Source organism: Harpia harpyja, chromosome 6 (assembly GCF_026419915.1).
Source record: "Harpia harpyja isolate bHarHar1 chromosome 6, bHarHar1 primary haplotype, whole genome shotgun sequence".
Classification (NCBI taxonomy): domain Eukaryota; kingdom Metazoa; phylum Chordata; class Aves; order Accipitriformes; family Accipitridae; genus Harpia; species Harpia harpyja.
The window spans coordinates 44,657,520-44,674,186 of NC_068945.1; the positions used below are offsets into that span (position 1 = coordinate 44,657,520).

Genomic DNA, 16,667 nt, shown 5'->3' on the forward strand with positions numbered 1-16,667 from the left:
AAAGCTTGACCTCTGCCTGATGATAGGCTAAATCCACTGGGAAACGTGATTTGTCTCCCACACCTGAAAAAAAAGTGCTGTGCTGGCTTCTACAAAGATTGTTTCGTTTCCACGGATTTTGTACTATTATCATTGTTCTTTGGCCATAAATTCCCTTGCTTTTAAAATAAATATTACCAAGTTAATTTTAATGACTTTTCGTTTATTTTACAACTCATTATTTTCTGACATGTTTTACATGTTTGAAAACAATAATGTTACTAGATTTCCTTTTCAGCAAATAAGGTGGGAGCAGACAACAGACCTCAATCAATGTAATATTTTTTTAAAGAATGTAAATTATTTCGAAGGAGGTGGGAGAGGGCACGTGTATTTGTAACACGCATTTTAAAATGGTTTTGTATTTGCATTTATTTTTAATGGCGTTTATGCCCTCTAGTGTCAGAAAACGTTAATGCAGCTAGGTGTTTTTTAACATTGACAATTTTTTTCCTTAACTGTATCTGTCAGTATCAGCCTAAATATTTGATCTTTGTAAAAATGCACATCCTGGATTTATTCCTACTATATACATCCTACAATTTCACAGTTTTGGTGCAGAGGTCACCGGGGGGCGGGGGGATGTTTCTATCCAAAGTAAGCTATTCCAAATATGAATTTCTGATCTGTCAAACACACACAAAAATATTGCTAAAATACAATTTCTGTGATTACTTATTTTATTCTCCAAGACGCACTTATTTTTCACTGAAAAAAAATTACTTCTGTGTTCAAACAAACAAGCAGAAGTTAAACAAGCAGCATTGTCCCTCTTATCTGTTAAGATTATTAAAGAAAAGACCTTCTCTGCTCACATCAAGGATAAATGGTCAAAAAGTATGACTCGCTTCAATTATAATTCAGACCTTTGACTTATGAAATATTCCATCTCAGAGCTATCAAAAACCAGTCTTCGTTAGATTCAGGAATAAGATAAATAGCCGATGATGCCACAAATACAGCCTGTTGTCTGAGATTCCTTGAATTATGGGTATGCAACATCAGATATATTCCACTTATCAGTTAGAAAGGCAGTATCGCTTTGGCAGGTGGATGTCCACAGGTAAGATCTGACGTGGCAATGCTTAGATTTCAGACTGGGCATTTGTAAACCCAAATACATTCATTTTTCCCAAGCTCCTACAACAGCTCAGCCTTTTGTGTGTGAATCAAGCTGCATTCGTGCCCCCAAATCTGTCATGCAAAGCACTAAATCGCACCCATGTTACTCAGATCCGTACTCTGAAAGATCCGGTATTTGCAAAATGAAGGAATCCACTGGCTTCCTGTCTTGCCTTGCAGTAAGGAGTTAAATATGCAAAAGTGGTCTGTCACCTGTTGAATGCAAACAAGTGAGACAAACACACATGCCTTTAAATCCATTCATCCCTGTACCATGTCACTTAGTGAACAGATACCCGTGGACTGCAAGCAATAGCACATGTCTGACCTGTCTGGACTACGTCTAGTGAAACCTAGGCATTAGTTTGTTCATGTAGTTTCTGACTTGTGATTTGATAAAATTTGATTGACACATCTAGTTTGTTATAGCCTTTTCCCTTCCCTTTTTGGCTAATGAAGTAGAATGCACCTGACTGATAACAGGGATCAGTACGACATCTCTTTTTCTTCACTCATCCAGAGCATACAATATTGGGATGACACTTTTGACGTTACAGAATGAGATTGTCAGTACAAATCATAAATGCCCAAGGACTGACTTGAGCTTTGGCCACAACAATAGACATATGTGGAACAGACTATATAGAAAGATATGGAAAGACTGCAACTAGGAAAAAAAGCACGTAAAGGAGAATATATTTGCAGTTCCAGTCTGAAGAGCAGTGAGACAAGCAGGGTAGCACTAGATAAAACCTTGAAATTGTTCCCTTTTGAAAAGTAACTCTGTGAAAATTGCTTAATAAGATTCCGTATTTGTTGTCGCCATGACTGAGGAGATTAGATTTTCTGCAAAATTTAGAATTTGTTTTAGAGATCAAGTATAATTTTTCCACTTTGAAATACAAGCACCACAAAGCTACCCTGCCATTTCAAAATGGAGTTATGTTCTTTTTTAGTTTAGACTTTCCAAGGAATAAAGCAATTGCAGGTGGGGTAAAGGAAGAAATTTTCCCTTCGTTTTATGTCATCCACTTCCATTGGTGATTTTCAGTGATATATGAGGTATAACTAAAGGCAATGTTTAATCCAGCAGGAGGAACTTCATTAACAATTCTGGTCATGCCTACACTAGACTAAAATCTGTGTCACTGTCCCCAAGGAGAGCAAGGCTAACCAGGGTAAATGTAATAAAAACTCCATTTTGTCACAAAAGTGAGCAAATATGTTTCTCACCCTGTGCAGGAAGGATAATTTCTTGGAAGTCATTTTTTCTGACTGTAATTTTATTTTAACTTCTCCAACACAGTGTTTATCAACAGGAGAAAAACTGATTATGTAAAAATTATTGATGATGCGAAAGATATTATTAGCACTAAACAACGGACAAACAACATTACATTTGGAAAATGTCACCGTACTCCAACTGACTCAAGCTGAAATAGAAAAATAATCAAAAGCAAGTTATTTTAAAATAAGCAGTATATCCATCTACCTGTCATTTTGCCCAGAAGGTAAGAAAAACATTGCAAAATACCTTCATGTATCAAACAATCCTAATTTTTTTTATTTTGCTCTGTAACTCTGAAATACCATGAAAAGGCATCTCCTTACGTCAGTAGGTAGGTCCAAACGTAAATACTGAAATGTTAGGGACGGATCAGCTAATAGTTCCTGTCACCACTCCTAAAGCATCAGTCTTTACTTGATTCACGTAATTATAGTGTCACATTATCAACAGGATGAACTATATCCCTGAGCAACTTCAAACCAAATTAATTAGAGCTGGACCTTCTGTCCAGCAGCCATCAGTGACAATGTGAGCTTATGAAGGAAGGTTCAGCAGTTTAGCATTTCAAGTGGTCGGCAACTAAATATAGGTTTAGGAATCTCATTTAAGAGATCTCCTCCAGTAGTACCGGGCATGTGTAAATTTTGCATTTCAAGGTCTGGTTGTGTCAGGTGTGTGTAAATACATATTGCCTTTTAAATAGCTTTCTGTTGACACACTTTGATTTAATTTAAGCAACTAGTTGGATTGTATCTAAAAGGATTAAGTAAAACAGTAACAAATACCGTAAACCAGCAATGATTAGCGATTTGATCCTAGGACTTCTCCCCTAAGCTCGCCACCCTGGCCCCATGCCCACCACTCTGCCAGAAAAAAACTGGGGTTAGTTAGGTGTCGGGGATCCCATTTGTCAAAGGGACCTTGAAAGGTCATTTATCCACTTCCGTGCCCAAAGGAAAGAACAGCTGTGCATGCATCACTCCTGACAGCTGATAGTCAGCTCTGGCTTTAGGAAGATAAGCACCAAAAATGCCTATGTTGTGAGGTGCAAATGTTGATGTGAAGGAAAGCGTGACTCTCTTTCTAGTATTTTTCCAGTTTTATATATCTTGTAATTAAGACCAGATATATTAATAATTTAGAAGATGGATTCTATTACATTATGTATTTTTATTCAGTCCTGCCTGTCACAAAATGAGAATCTAATAGCATTCAAATTCTAAGCAGGTGAGGGGGGTTATCGGTAGAAATATTAATGTATTTTTTCCTGTGAATATTTTACACTTGGGCATGCTTTATAAAGCAACTAAACATTTGTTTTACACAACATGTTCTTTGTCAATAGTCTAAGACTTGGTCATCTATATTATATCTGCCTGGATGACAACTTATTTGAATACTTACGTTAAACACCTTTCTCTTATCTTACAAAATGCAAACCATTCATCTTCACCTACAAAGCAATACATCATCTCCTTTTGACATATGCTGAGTTCTCATTGCTGGAAGGTGTTCTCTAACCCCATATAGATTCTCCATCATCTGATATCCTCATCCCTTTAACCCCTCCTTCTTGTGATTAGGTGCACAATTTGGACCACGTGACTTGAAGACTCCCCCAACTTCTCTATTATTTTTCCAATTCCTGCTGAACAGACAGGTTTTGTTCTCCAGAAAGCATTTTCCAAACACAGCCCCTCCTGCAGTTTTATTTCTTACCTTTTCTTGTGTTAACAGTTTATAAATTCTTTGTAATAGGGAATGTACTATCTCTCTGCTCACAAGCATACTAAACTCACATGCTACAAACAATGTTTAATAATAACTTAAAATCCAGTAAAGTTAAAAACCGAATGGTAGCTTGAAAGTAATTTATCTCTTTATTAAACTCTGCAGTGTGTAATTACATACTTGTCCTATAGAACATGGCACTCTACAGAGTGCAAAGAGTGGATATCTCTTAATAAGCTGTCACTGGAGTGCCTCTACATACTTCAGTAGTGCTATGTTCTTACTTGCTGGACAAAACAATATCCAGCATCATAAAGAAAGGTGGTAGCCCTAGCAATTCTGAGCGCTGCCAGGATTTGCAGTTAGAATTGGGTTGCTTGCTTGCTTGTGGCTTGAGTTTTTCATGTTTGCTTTCAGCTGGACCATAGAAGGGACCTCTGGAGGTCAGCTAGTCCAGCCTTCCACTCAAAGACAGCCTATCAACAACAATAGGTTAGGTCAGCCACGCTTTTGTCTAGATGAGTGTTGAAAATACCCAAGGATAGAAAGTCCATGATCTCCTGGGCAACCTGTGCCAAAAACATGCTACCCTCCTAAATGAAAGTACTATATCAGCTTAAGTGAGACAACAGATTTTTCAGCCTGGCATCTAACTTACCAAGTGGTCTCCCTAGGATCTTGACAGTGGAAAGGGATGAGTTCTTCCAACAAGCAAACGGAGTAAGGACTTTTAACTTCAACACTGATTTTTTTTTTTTTTTCCTTAGCAAGGTCACTCTCTCTCCATTGCAATAGAGGCAGCCTGGGAAGACTACAGGTGGGTGAAAGATAGTTGCCCACAGTTTGATGAACAGGATACCCAAAATTAGCTAGTTAAAAAATTAGCAAAATTAGCAAATTAAAGTTACATGTGCACAACACTAGGCATGCTGTATATGTATGCATATGTGTATAAACTATTATTTATATGCAGTGAGTATTATTTGCAAGAGAAGTAAAATCTATTGTGCAATTAATTCATCTTGCAAGTCAATACTTATAAAAGATTTTGTCTTTACTAAGCGTTTTGTTTTCTTTAACCCAGATATGGTGACATGGTGCCGAAGACAATCGCTGGCAAGATTTTTGGTTCAATATGCTCCCTGAGTGGGGTTTTGGTCATTGCTCTGCCAGTTCCTGTAATTGTCTCCAACTTCAGCCGTATCTACCACCAGAATCAACGAGCAGACAAGCGCAGGGCCCAGAAGGTGAGCTCCTAATTTTTCCCCCTTTTGTCGTTGAGCAATAGATAAAGTATGACTTTCTATATGCTGTGCATCCTCAAAGTGAGTATTTCTTAGCAAAAGGACTACTATACTTATGTGCTACATGCCTAGCCCATGTCCTAGATGCAAATACTGTGTTATTTTTATTAAAAAACAAAACAAACCAAACAAAAAAAATGGTTCATTTATCTTTTCTGTCAAAATTTACAGATCTATTATTGTGTTAATTCATCCTACTTGTTAGACTAGATCTAGTATTTTCAGGCAATAGCTGCTGTCCCACCCACTGAAGATTCTTCTGTGTTTTTCAGGCAGACTTTCTTTCCACCAGAGTCTTCTGAGGAAAAAAACAACCAAACAACAAAAACCCTAATTATGATTTCTAACATCTATCCTAACAGCCTGCTTCACTAATCCCTGTGTTTAATTCCCAGGTTCAGTCTCTGGAGAATCTGATTATTGGGGAAATTGTCTCCTCAGCTCTACTTTGCTTAAAAGGCTTCAGAAAAAGAGCTTAATCAGGAAAAGCCAAAAGCAAAAGTCTGTTTTTCAGCTTCCTTGATTTGCTGAGTCTCTCACTAAAATAACAACGAGCTCTACAACAAGACAGTTTCCCTCCCTGACCCATATGGGCAAGGTCAGGAGCCAGGAAAAACTATTTACCAGGAGAGATGCAGCCAAGCCTGGGCAGTCACGTTCCTCTCCACGTCACTGCCGATGTACTAGTCCCAATGCATTTTGCCCAACCCTGCAATGCTAAGCAGCTCAGGTAGCCTCCAGCGGCACCTGAAGCCCTAATAAAGGAGCCGAGATGCATCGCCTTCTGCTCCTCTGCTGACGGCAGTCGGAAGGCTCTGGATGCAACACAGGTTGCAAGATTGCCAAGGCTGAGGTGTCACCACTTGGGCTTTTGGTGGTCCCATGGCCTCTCTTCAGAGGTCCTGAGCCTCCAGTGATCCAGGGAGAGCAGGATCGTTACCCGCAGAGGTGTGCAGGCAGACCGTGGCTGGGGACTAGATATATATATATAGGCCAGGGAACACAGGCAGACTCAGGCTGCATCTGCCTCATATAGACAACAGCTCCAGGTTTAAAGAGACAAAATGTTCGTGTGTTTCTTTCTGGCCACCTTTTTGACTGACTTCTTCATAAAAAGGAAGTGAAGTAAATGTATGCAGTGATACCATTCCCAGAATATCTTAAAATCAAGAGAAACAGGTACATCACCAAGAAAGCCAGTCATAGGCCCAGGCTGAAGATACTGCACCCTTGAATAGCCGCATCCTGGAAGAATGTTGTCAGATGAGGAAAACGGCCATAAAAGAAACCAGGCATATCACAGAAATGTCATACCTTTCTAGAAACCTGATTTCAAATATAGGCTGCTTCAGTGATCCAAACAGCATACCTTACCTATCTACTAATTCCATCCACCCTTTTGCATGCCGTTTTGTCCCACATGCTAGCTCCAGCCACGCATTCCCCTCTCCCAAAGCTGGAAAACGCAGAGAACATGTCATTTCCACACTACATTGTTTTTGTCAAGAACTTTTCCACTTCTGTTTGTGTAATGGCAGCAGACAGAGAAAGAACAGTATGTATCAGCCACAACACAGTGCTTCATTACAGTGCCTCTGAGCATTGCGCCAGTCATGGGTAACAGATCTGCTTGATCCCAGCAATCAATGTGCCTGTTCTGAGCTTTCATAGTAACTGCAGACACAACCAGCCTCAATTCAGATAGAAACTGTCTCCTACTGCATGTCATGAAACAGAATTTTCTATGCCTGCTTTACACTTGCCAGTGAAAAAGAGACGGACACTAGAAAATACCTTGCAAAAATTAGATTGGCAGACTGGCTGCTATTCCCCATAATCAATTCCTGAAGAGAAGCTGCTTGAGTTAATAACTGACTTTTTCTCCTTGCAAAACAATGAGCTCATTGTATGTTTCAAACAGGAATATGAAGTGATGAATGGCAATCCTGCCAAGTGTCTTCTCCTCTGCTCCCCAGAACAATGCCAACAGCAAGGACGAGAGATTTCCTCTGACTGTGTTTATGCCCTTCTTGCTTTGGAGAAAATGGCTTTGAGGTCTGTTTAACTTAGCCCTGGATGAGTGTTTCATTGGTATCTCCTATTGCAAAGCTAATCTCTCTCAATCTAAAATGACGGAGAAGTTGAACAGAATATTGCTCTGACGGACTGAAGAAAAATCAACAACATGCACTTCTTGGGTACTGTATAGTCTGTATTTAGCAATATTTAGCTATGAAGTATAGCCTTGCATTTCACGGGAGGGTTCTACTGCATTGTATAAGAATATTCAAGCAAAAAGGTCACTTTGTTGAAGTTTGAAATTCCTTCTTCATTCAATACAATAGAAGCTTTACACAGTTTCTAAAATAAATGTTTTCCTAAGCACCAACCTTATTTCTGTTCTCTAAGGCTGAAGAACATAAGCTCGAAAGAAGGTGCTGTTTCATGGAGTACAGCATGAACCCCTGCAGGCGATGGTACTTCCTGCTGGCTATAACAGCTTACATCTGATTGAGAGAGTTGTATATTTGAATTGTGCAACTTACTTTATCAATAGCTCATACAGAATTTTAATCAAGGTAGTCTTCAGAAATGGCAAAACATTTGGGCTGGTAGGAAACTCAAGAGAAAGTTCTCTGTTGAAGAGCTCAAATCTAGTCCCAGGAGCACTGGCAATTTTCAGCAGAAAAATTTTGTCACTCATATTAGGTTTGTTCAAGAGCCATGTGACCATCAGTATATGCATTTACTGAGTTCTGCACAGTCATTCAAGATTAGACAATTCCATTTGTTTCTATTTGGCAAAAAGATCCTGCACATTAATGCTCAGGAGAAGATGGAAGAGAGAAATTTATATACCATCTCATTTTGAATGCATTTTAAAGGAAGCTCCTGCTTCCAACCATGGAAAAACGTTGTTGTAACTACCTTGAAATCCCACTTTGTAATACAGCTGATACATAGGCAGGAGAGGCCAGCTTTCTCCTGCACTACGGGGAACTCATTGGCACTCAATATAAACAAAAAAAAAAAGAGATGAAAATAAAAAATAAAGAAAAATCACCTGTGCTTATCAGAACATTTTCTTCTATCAGGTAACAAGGTCTAAGGATCAGACCTATCCTGACAATAAGTAAATAAATAAATAATCCAAAACAGGTATTGGAATTCAGGGCAGAACTAATTATGCCCTGTAGTCTTACTATGCTTTTTCCTTGAGCAGATTTATGACTACTGAGACAGTTTTGTAGAATCCTATTTGTGGAGCTTTTCTCAGCTAGAGACAACTTTAAGAGGCCAAGTTATTTTAGTTACCTATCAGTGCCTTCAGGTGGCAAAGTTAATGACAGATGTGTTGCGACGGGTCCATGTAAAAAGGAAAGGAAAGGACGGAAAAGGAAAGGTTTAGGTAAGTTTGGATACAATTTCCTGTTCTGTTATTGATAGGTATCAAGGGTTAAGATATGGCTAGACCCTCAGAGTGTCGTATTCACTGGGATGACTACCAGCACAGGGAAGCGAAAGGAGGAGGCCCAGCTATCCTCTTGGAACGGGTGTTTGGCCACTCAATGGCAGCTTGGCTGCAAAGATCCATCCCAGCGTACTGCAGCAGCTCTTATGATGACAATGTCTTCCTTACCCTGAACGAAGCATTCCTTGCTAGATGCCTTCCCTGTTTCCCATACATCTGTTTTTCTGCATCTTTTGAAGGCAAGAGCCTTGTATCCTCTTAGCCAGCAAGTCCTAAGTGCGGGTCCATCTGCCCATTATTGTTCATTACCTGATAACTGAAGGAGCCTTAATTTTACCTGCCCAAGCACTTTCTCCCTAAAGTGACTTTGCATGATGTCTCAACAGAACACCCAAACAGCTATCATCAGCTCCAAAACCTGACATAAAATTCAACCTGAATCTTTCATGTGAGTATGGTCGTCTACTTTCACATAGCAAAATATACCCTGAAGATTGGCTTGGCTTTATTATCGATTGTACATGATGTATTTATCTGTCAAGTTATGAATAATTAGTTACTAGATAAATATAAATAGCTCTAGGATAAATTGAAACAACAACTGCTTAACAGCACCTGGCAGTCTAGAGCTGAGCATTTGCAGTAGAGAACTCTGCTAGCCATTGTGACTTCTTTAAATGAGATAGGCTATTAATCTCAGTGGGGTTGCAGAGACATAAGTAACAGAATAATTTACCCTAGGTTTTTGAATTTAGCACAAAAGCTGTAAAACTTGTGTTTACTGAACAATAATTTGAATAGAATGTGAAAGCAAGGCGCGACTCAACAAATATATGAACCTTATTTAATTCCATATCCATTAGTGTACAAAGTAAACAGCATTTTCTTCCTTACTGCATGCTAACATCCTATAAATTATTTGCAATTACTGAAAATTAGAAAATCAGAGCATGAAATGTGGGCTCGATTTTTCACTTGAAAACAAACGTACAGGATGGATTTATGAAAGGCCAAGCAAAAAATTATGTAAACAACAATGTGACTGATTTTTGGACAATTTTGGCCATTGCTCTAGTAGCCACGGTGTGTGGTTTAACCCCAGCAGGCAGCTAAACACCACCCAGCCACGTGCCCGCTCCTCCCCAGCGGGATGACAGGGAGAATCAGAAGGGTAAAAGTGCAAAAAATAATGGGTGGCAATAAAGACAGTTTAATATTTTTTTAAAAGGAGGGGGAAAAAACCAAACTCAAGGAAAAAAAAAGTGATGCAAAGGAAAACAATTGCTCACCACCAACCACCTGATGCCCAGCCTGTCCCAGAGCAAGGGCAGCCCCTGTCAACCTCCACGCCTGTCCAGTTTTATTGCTGAGCACGACATCCTATGGTCTGGAACATCCCTTGGGTCAGTTGGGGTCAGCTGTCCTGGCTGTGTCCCCTCCCAACTTCTTGCGCACCCCCAGCCTCCTCAGCAGGACAGTCTGTGGAGCAGAAAAGACCTTGACTCTGTGTAAGCACTGCTCAGCAGTAATGAAAACATCTCTGTGTTATCAACACTGTTTTCAGCACAAATCCAAACCATAGCCCCATACCAGCTACTATGAAGAAAATGAACTCTGCCTCGATCAAAACCAGTACACACAGAATGACTGTGAAGGAATTCTTTTAATTGTACAAGATCATTAAAAAAAAAAAAATAAGGTAAGTAATTAGTAATTTTTGAGTTTTGATAGTAAGATAGCTATGTAGTGTGGAGAGCAGCAGAAGAGAGACAACAGGAATTATCTAAGTACTAAATTATCTAGGCTACCTAGGCTTCTTGCATAGGAAATTGAAGAGAGGCTCTTGCCAAAAATGATTGCCAGTACTGCAGTAAGCCCCACCCTAAAGCGTTCCTAATAAAATTTCTCTCTTAAAACAGCTGGACAGCTGAGGGCATCTTGAGTGTTAAAAGCTGGATGTTGTAAATACCCCGCAGTGCTACATTTAGCACTATTGAAAACCTTGTGAAAATAAATGTTTATATTTCTAAAACTGACAGAGCTAGCTGTTGTTGAATAACAGTGAATTCCTTCATAAGGTTTCTATTAATGCAGCCATAGACAAGGATCCACCTCTAAGTTGTAAAATTTGAAGCTAGGGAAAAAAAAAGGGATGAATTCAAAAGAGAAGTTCAGTGCAAATACAAGGGATGCAGTAAGAATTACAGCTGATCATCAGTTTCTTTAGGAAGTCTCAGATGAGATGATTATGGTGGAATTTCATCAGAATAAGTAAAAGAACTGTATTTCAGTACATTAGTTTTGTCCTAGACAATGTAAAAATTACTAAAATCAGTCTTTCACATTCAGTGGCTAACAGGGACAATCTCACAGCAAAGATAATCTACTGCAGAACTTTACTCCTTTCTTTTTTTGCTAGATATTCCATGAAAGGGGAGAGTCAGGAAGGGCTTTGTGGTGGTCGAAAGGGGCAGTTATCACTCCTTTTCTGTTGTATGTGACAGAGAATGCAGTTCGCAGACTAAAGGAAAATACCGTTCTTCTGTAATCAGTTTTCCTGATGTCATCACATCATTTTGGTGTCCTTCATGGGAATTCAATCCCCAGTGCACAGCCCATAAAATCCTGTGGCTGACATGAGCTTTTAATGATTCCTTGATAGAAAATGTGAGGAGTCACGAGACTACTCATGCTACAGGCTCTGATACAAATCAGAAAGAAGCACTGAAAAGAAATCCTACCGCTTTAACAGATTCGTAAACAGCTCCAGTTTCAGAAGTATTTTCTGTAAGCTGAAGTATGAGCATGGAAGCCACAGTATCTGGTTCCTGTCTTGGTAATAGATTTATTGTCTTCTCTTTGGTAAATGATGTAAATTCAGGCCATCTGAATGAGTCTCAGCTAGAAAGATGTAAGCTATTACTTCCCACCTCACAAAAGCTTTTAAGACGCAATAAATTCCTATTTGCAAAGCAATATGAAATCTTCACATGGAAAGTACAACCTTCATATTATATGTGTTGTAGCACATTGATATATTAAGATAGTCTGATGAACCGTTATACTTTTTCTATTTCTTTATTAAACGGTGCTGCACCATAATTATTGCTTCAATCACTGAAAGAGAAAATGAATATGCATGCTAAAAGGAAAAGCATAACTAATGTGTGTAAAATGTTTGTTCATTAAATCTAACGAATCTCCCTGTATAAAGAGCACACTGAAAAGTACCATAGCTAAAACATTTGTGACTGAAATCACTTATTTATGGGACTCCATGTTGCACCCTGCAAAGGCATCTCTAAAGCATCTCAAGCTCCTAAGGCTAAACAGTCATGCTAAGAGAGATTTTTAATATATTTATGAACATAATGCGGTGTGCATGTCCCAACCCATGACTACTCTGCGGTGCAGGTAAAGGTCTTCCCCCAGCCTTCAGCCTGTCATGCTGGCGTTGCATCTCAAGAGCTCCACCCTGAAAATAACCTATTTTCTGCCTGCCCAAGGGCATTTTTAATCGCTAGTCCCTGAGGACTCAGCCCTAACCACGTTGGTAGCCCTGGATGTGCCACCAAGGAGCCCGTGTGAGCTGTGGGGCTCAGTGAAAGAGCCCTGACTGGACATTTACCCCCCAGTCCAGCCCCTGGGGACCTGCTCAGGGTGACGGAGTGCGGGGCTGCAGGTGTCCTTTCGGTGCTAACAGGGGGAAGGGGAAAGGAGAAAGGGACCTGTGGGGAGGCATGGTGCAGGTGATCGGGAACTTTGCTCCTTACCACTAGAATAAGATGCATTAACTGCATTGCAGGAAAGGCTGTGTGCACCGAGGAAGGTGACAAACCAACGTGTTATTCTAAAATGGCCAATATATCACAAAATCAGGCAACAGCCTCTCGTGAGCTTTTTGACTCAGTGACGCACACATGCACAGCATTATCTTATTTTCTTTCAGAACAATTAAAAGTTAATAAATACATGACATATAAGCCAGATTCTAGCCATGTTAGCTGTTAGCTGTCATGAATTTCTTGGCTTGCTGTTGAGAAGATCTGTGAGTTTGAGGCTGTGAGTGCAAAGAAGCGTGGTGTTGAGCCATTCCTCATCATCAGTTAATTATTAATCATGCCAGAGAGATCTGGCGGCTGCAGTGACCAGGCTGCTTCCCTCTGTAAGTGTTCAGGGATTCTCAGTCATTTCGTGCTGACATTTAATGCCACACAAATTCAGTGAAGCGGGGGGGAATTGCTCCCTCCATTTTTCTGAAAATATCAGCTGAGTAATTACCAGATATGGAAATCTCTATTAACACAGCAAAGTCAGTTTTTCAAGTTCTTCACTGTGTCTCCTTCTGTGCTTCAGCAGCCATTCAACTCCAGATGCTGCTTGGCATTTGGCTTTCAGAATCAGAAACCTAACCATGAAGACAAACCCAGACTCCCTCTTGCACATGTAACCAGCCACAAAAATTACAGAACCAGGAAGCCATCCTAGAAATCCCATAAAAGCTTCTGGTTTCCATATTATTGGTTGAGAGAGTCTTTTCTTCATGCTTTCCCCTAACGTTGGCTTCTAACTGTTGTACAAAAGTCCGTGGATGCAAAGTGTTCTTCACTCATGAGCCACCTTCTGCTCTGGAATGAAAGTTACCTTCACAAGCAATGAAGCTCACCTGAGAAATCTCAAATCTCTCCCAGCAATTTGATGGCTGGAGTCTCGGAAAAATCAGGTTGTGAACAGATTATGACCAATGATGACAAGTGTTAAGTCTGTTTACACCCACAGACACGGAGAGGTAAAAAGGCTTTTAAAAGGCCTGGCAAGCATTCAGGAACCTAGCTGTGTGACAGCATAAAAAAACACTACCACATTCTGCTACTCTAAAAACCCAGAAGGCTCTGAGAAACCAGCTCACGGCAGTTACAATATTATGTTTTTTCCGACCCATTTATTCCCCTTTAAAGAGATTTTCACTGCAGGAGCAGCTGAGATGGATGCCCATGTTCCTGATCCACAAGGCATAAGGAGTGGCACAGTTGCAACAATGCAGAAAAAAGGAGGCACTTACATGCTCAACTGTCTAGTCCCTTCTCCAAAATCATTGTTCTTGTGAGCTGATGCATGCAAACAAATAAAAACTTCTGTCATTTGCATTTTAAATGGGCAGACGCTCATGATTTGCTCCACCTGGAGGACACACGCAATGCAGCCTTTTAGTCATTATGATATTGGCATTCATAAGCAGCTGATTCCAATTAGCAGTTTTAGATAAACAGAATAATGGATATGAGTACAAGTGACACTCTTCCTTTTGTCTATTTACACAGAAAGCCAGACTTGCTCGAATTCGTGCAGCAAAGAGTGGGAGTGCTAATGCCTACATGCAGAGCAAACGAAATGGCTTACTGAGTAACCAGCTGCAGCAGGTAATGCTTTTATATCCTCCACCTCCAGAGTAACAGCTTAATGACAGCCCAGCAGTAGCTTATTCTATTTATCACCAGGGCAAGTCAACTCGAGTCTTCAGGCAACATTATCTTTAGAGGTAGATTAAAGAAGGATGAATTGGACAATTACTATTGTTAAATGATCTTATGAGAGTCGATGACGGGGTATTAAAAGATGAGAGAATTGGCCAGATAGAAGTGCTAGATTCAAATGTAACCCAAAATTTTAGAGTTAGATCCTATAGAAGACCTCATTAAGAAAGTACAGAGCATTTGCCTCTTAGGAGGTAGGTTGGATTTATCTCCTTCGGCTTTAGACATGTAGAACATGGGTGACAAAACCAGGCTTCAACATCAGTGAGGGAGAGAGGTAGCTCCAGGGTAGCGTTTGCACAGAGGGCTGTTGCAGAGTGAAAAGCGTTCCCTGGAAGCACCTATTTGCTCTAAGGAGAATCACATTGAAATCTAACGTTACCTGAAGCAAATTCCCCCCTTACCCCTGCTGTGGAAGCCAGGACCAGCGGCGGGAGCCCCTGGCAGCAGCTGGGACCGGGATCCGCAGCGACCCACGCTGCTGGAGACAGCCCCTTGGCTGCTCGGAGCTCTAGCCAGCTGAGAAAGACTGAAGACACAGTGTTTTTTAATCCCTGCCATTTTCTGGCATTTAGGCAACTCCTTGAGGGATACAGGAAGGCTTTCATTCCTCTATGCCCTTTCTGTTCAATATGTGTTAAGAAGGCGAATGCTTTAACCTATAGCCAGAAGAGGAGGAAGGGGCTGTCCGTCCGTCCATCCGTCCGGTCTAGCACAAAAGACGAGCAGTGAGAGCCCTCGCTTCTTCTCCTGCTTGAAAGAATTCAAATCTTTGAACTAAAAAAACCACCAAATAGCTTAATTGCCATGCAGATTTTGAATATCCCAAAGTTGAATTGTAATCTTTCCTATTATTCCACTTCCTCCCCTATTTAGTTTTCTGCTTTCTAGTGAATAATTATGAAAGCAATTGATAAACAGTGGATGTTTTCTACTTAATTCTTCATTCTGTCTCAGTAACATCTGCTATATGCCTTCCAAACTCAGCAGATTGGGATCACTGACATGAATTTTTGTGTAAGCAGCAATACCACAAATTCTTTAGTGCTATGAAATGATCCCAGGAGGACAACTATGTTTAATTTCCTTCAAATGAGGCACATTCCCAGGAAAAAAAATATTTTACTGTCACTTAAATTTATGATAATTTTAAGTATGCGTTGATTCAACATTCAAAGCTTACATGTTGATTGCACTTGTAAATTGTACTATTCCATCTATGCATAAAAAGACCTAAGATGGAAACATTTAAAAGGAGGTACAAGGGAAGGAAAGAAAATATTTTGATTAAAAAACAAACAAGCAAAAGAGAAGTCAGGTCCAAAACAGTTTGGGTTATACTGTGTAGATGAAGCATTGCAGTTATGCTACCGCATGCAATCCAGATTAGTTCTGATCAAATATTTGGATAACAACCCTCTTGTTCATAAATGAGAATAATACAGAGTTCTATGTATTAACAGTCCTCCAGTGAAGAAGAACAGGCCTTTGTTAGCAAATCTGGCTCTTCCTTTGAAACGCAGCACCACCACCTGCTTCACTGCCTGGAAAAAACTACGGTAAGAAAAGCAAACTGTGTTTTCCTGTGAATTCCAACACCAGCCTATTTTTGAATGTTTTTGGTATTTCTTCTAATTAATAAGCCTTTATATGAAAGCAGTTAACTGGGAAGAAAAGCCATTTTATCTTATTTTAAGGCATTACGCACACTGCATATAAATAACCGAGCGATCCTGGATGAGAGCCTCATCTAGGGTGGCATCAGTGAGATGGCATCAGTAAGATGACATCAGTATAGCCAAGCTGTATGTGTGACCTTCAGTATGGTTTTCATACACTCCATAATGTTATCATTTGCACTTTTCTGCAGTATAGCTCATAAAACACAATTTGTAATCCTTACACATTCAATATTCAGTGCAGTCAAAGAAAGTTTTTGCCTGAGCACGTTGGGCTTTTGTACATGGAGAGCTGCTGAGTGTTTCCTCGGACGTGAACACAATTCTCACTGAAGTGACTGTAAAAGAGGATCCCCAAGCATCCTATTTTGAAACTTCAAGTGCTTAATCCAGATGCAGGCACAAAGCTTCAAAGTCTTTTGGCTTCAGTTTAGACGTTGAGATCTCTGTAGAAATCACTGATGTCATTCATAACAGCCTAAATATGTTCATCTAGAT

At 40.0% G+C, this 16,667-nt stretch overlaps 1 protein-coding gene across 3 annotated transcripts in view; it reads left to right on the forward strand.

Moving 5' to 3' along the window:
• The window catches only part of KCND2 (potassium voltage-gated channel subfamily D member 2), a 279,656-nt gene that overhangs the window by 257,394 nt on the left and 5,595 nt on the right, over nucleotides 1–16,667 (forward strand). For all 3 annotated transcript variants that reach the window (XM_052790043.1, XM_052790041.1, XM_052790042.1), the window contains 3 exons: nucleotides 5,265–5,427; nucleotides 14,278–14,376; nucleotides 15,954–16,049. In XM_052790043.1, coding sequence (XP_052646003.1) covers nucleotides 5,265–5,427; nucleotides 14,278–14,376; nucleotides 15,954–16,049 — 358 coding nt within the window. The remainder of the gene's footprint in view (nucleotides 1–5,264; nucleotides 5,428–14,277; nucleotides 14,377–15,953; nucleotides 16,050–16,667) is intronic.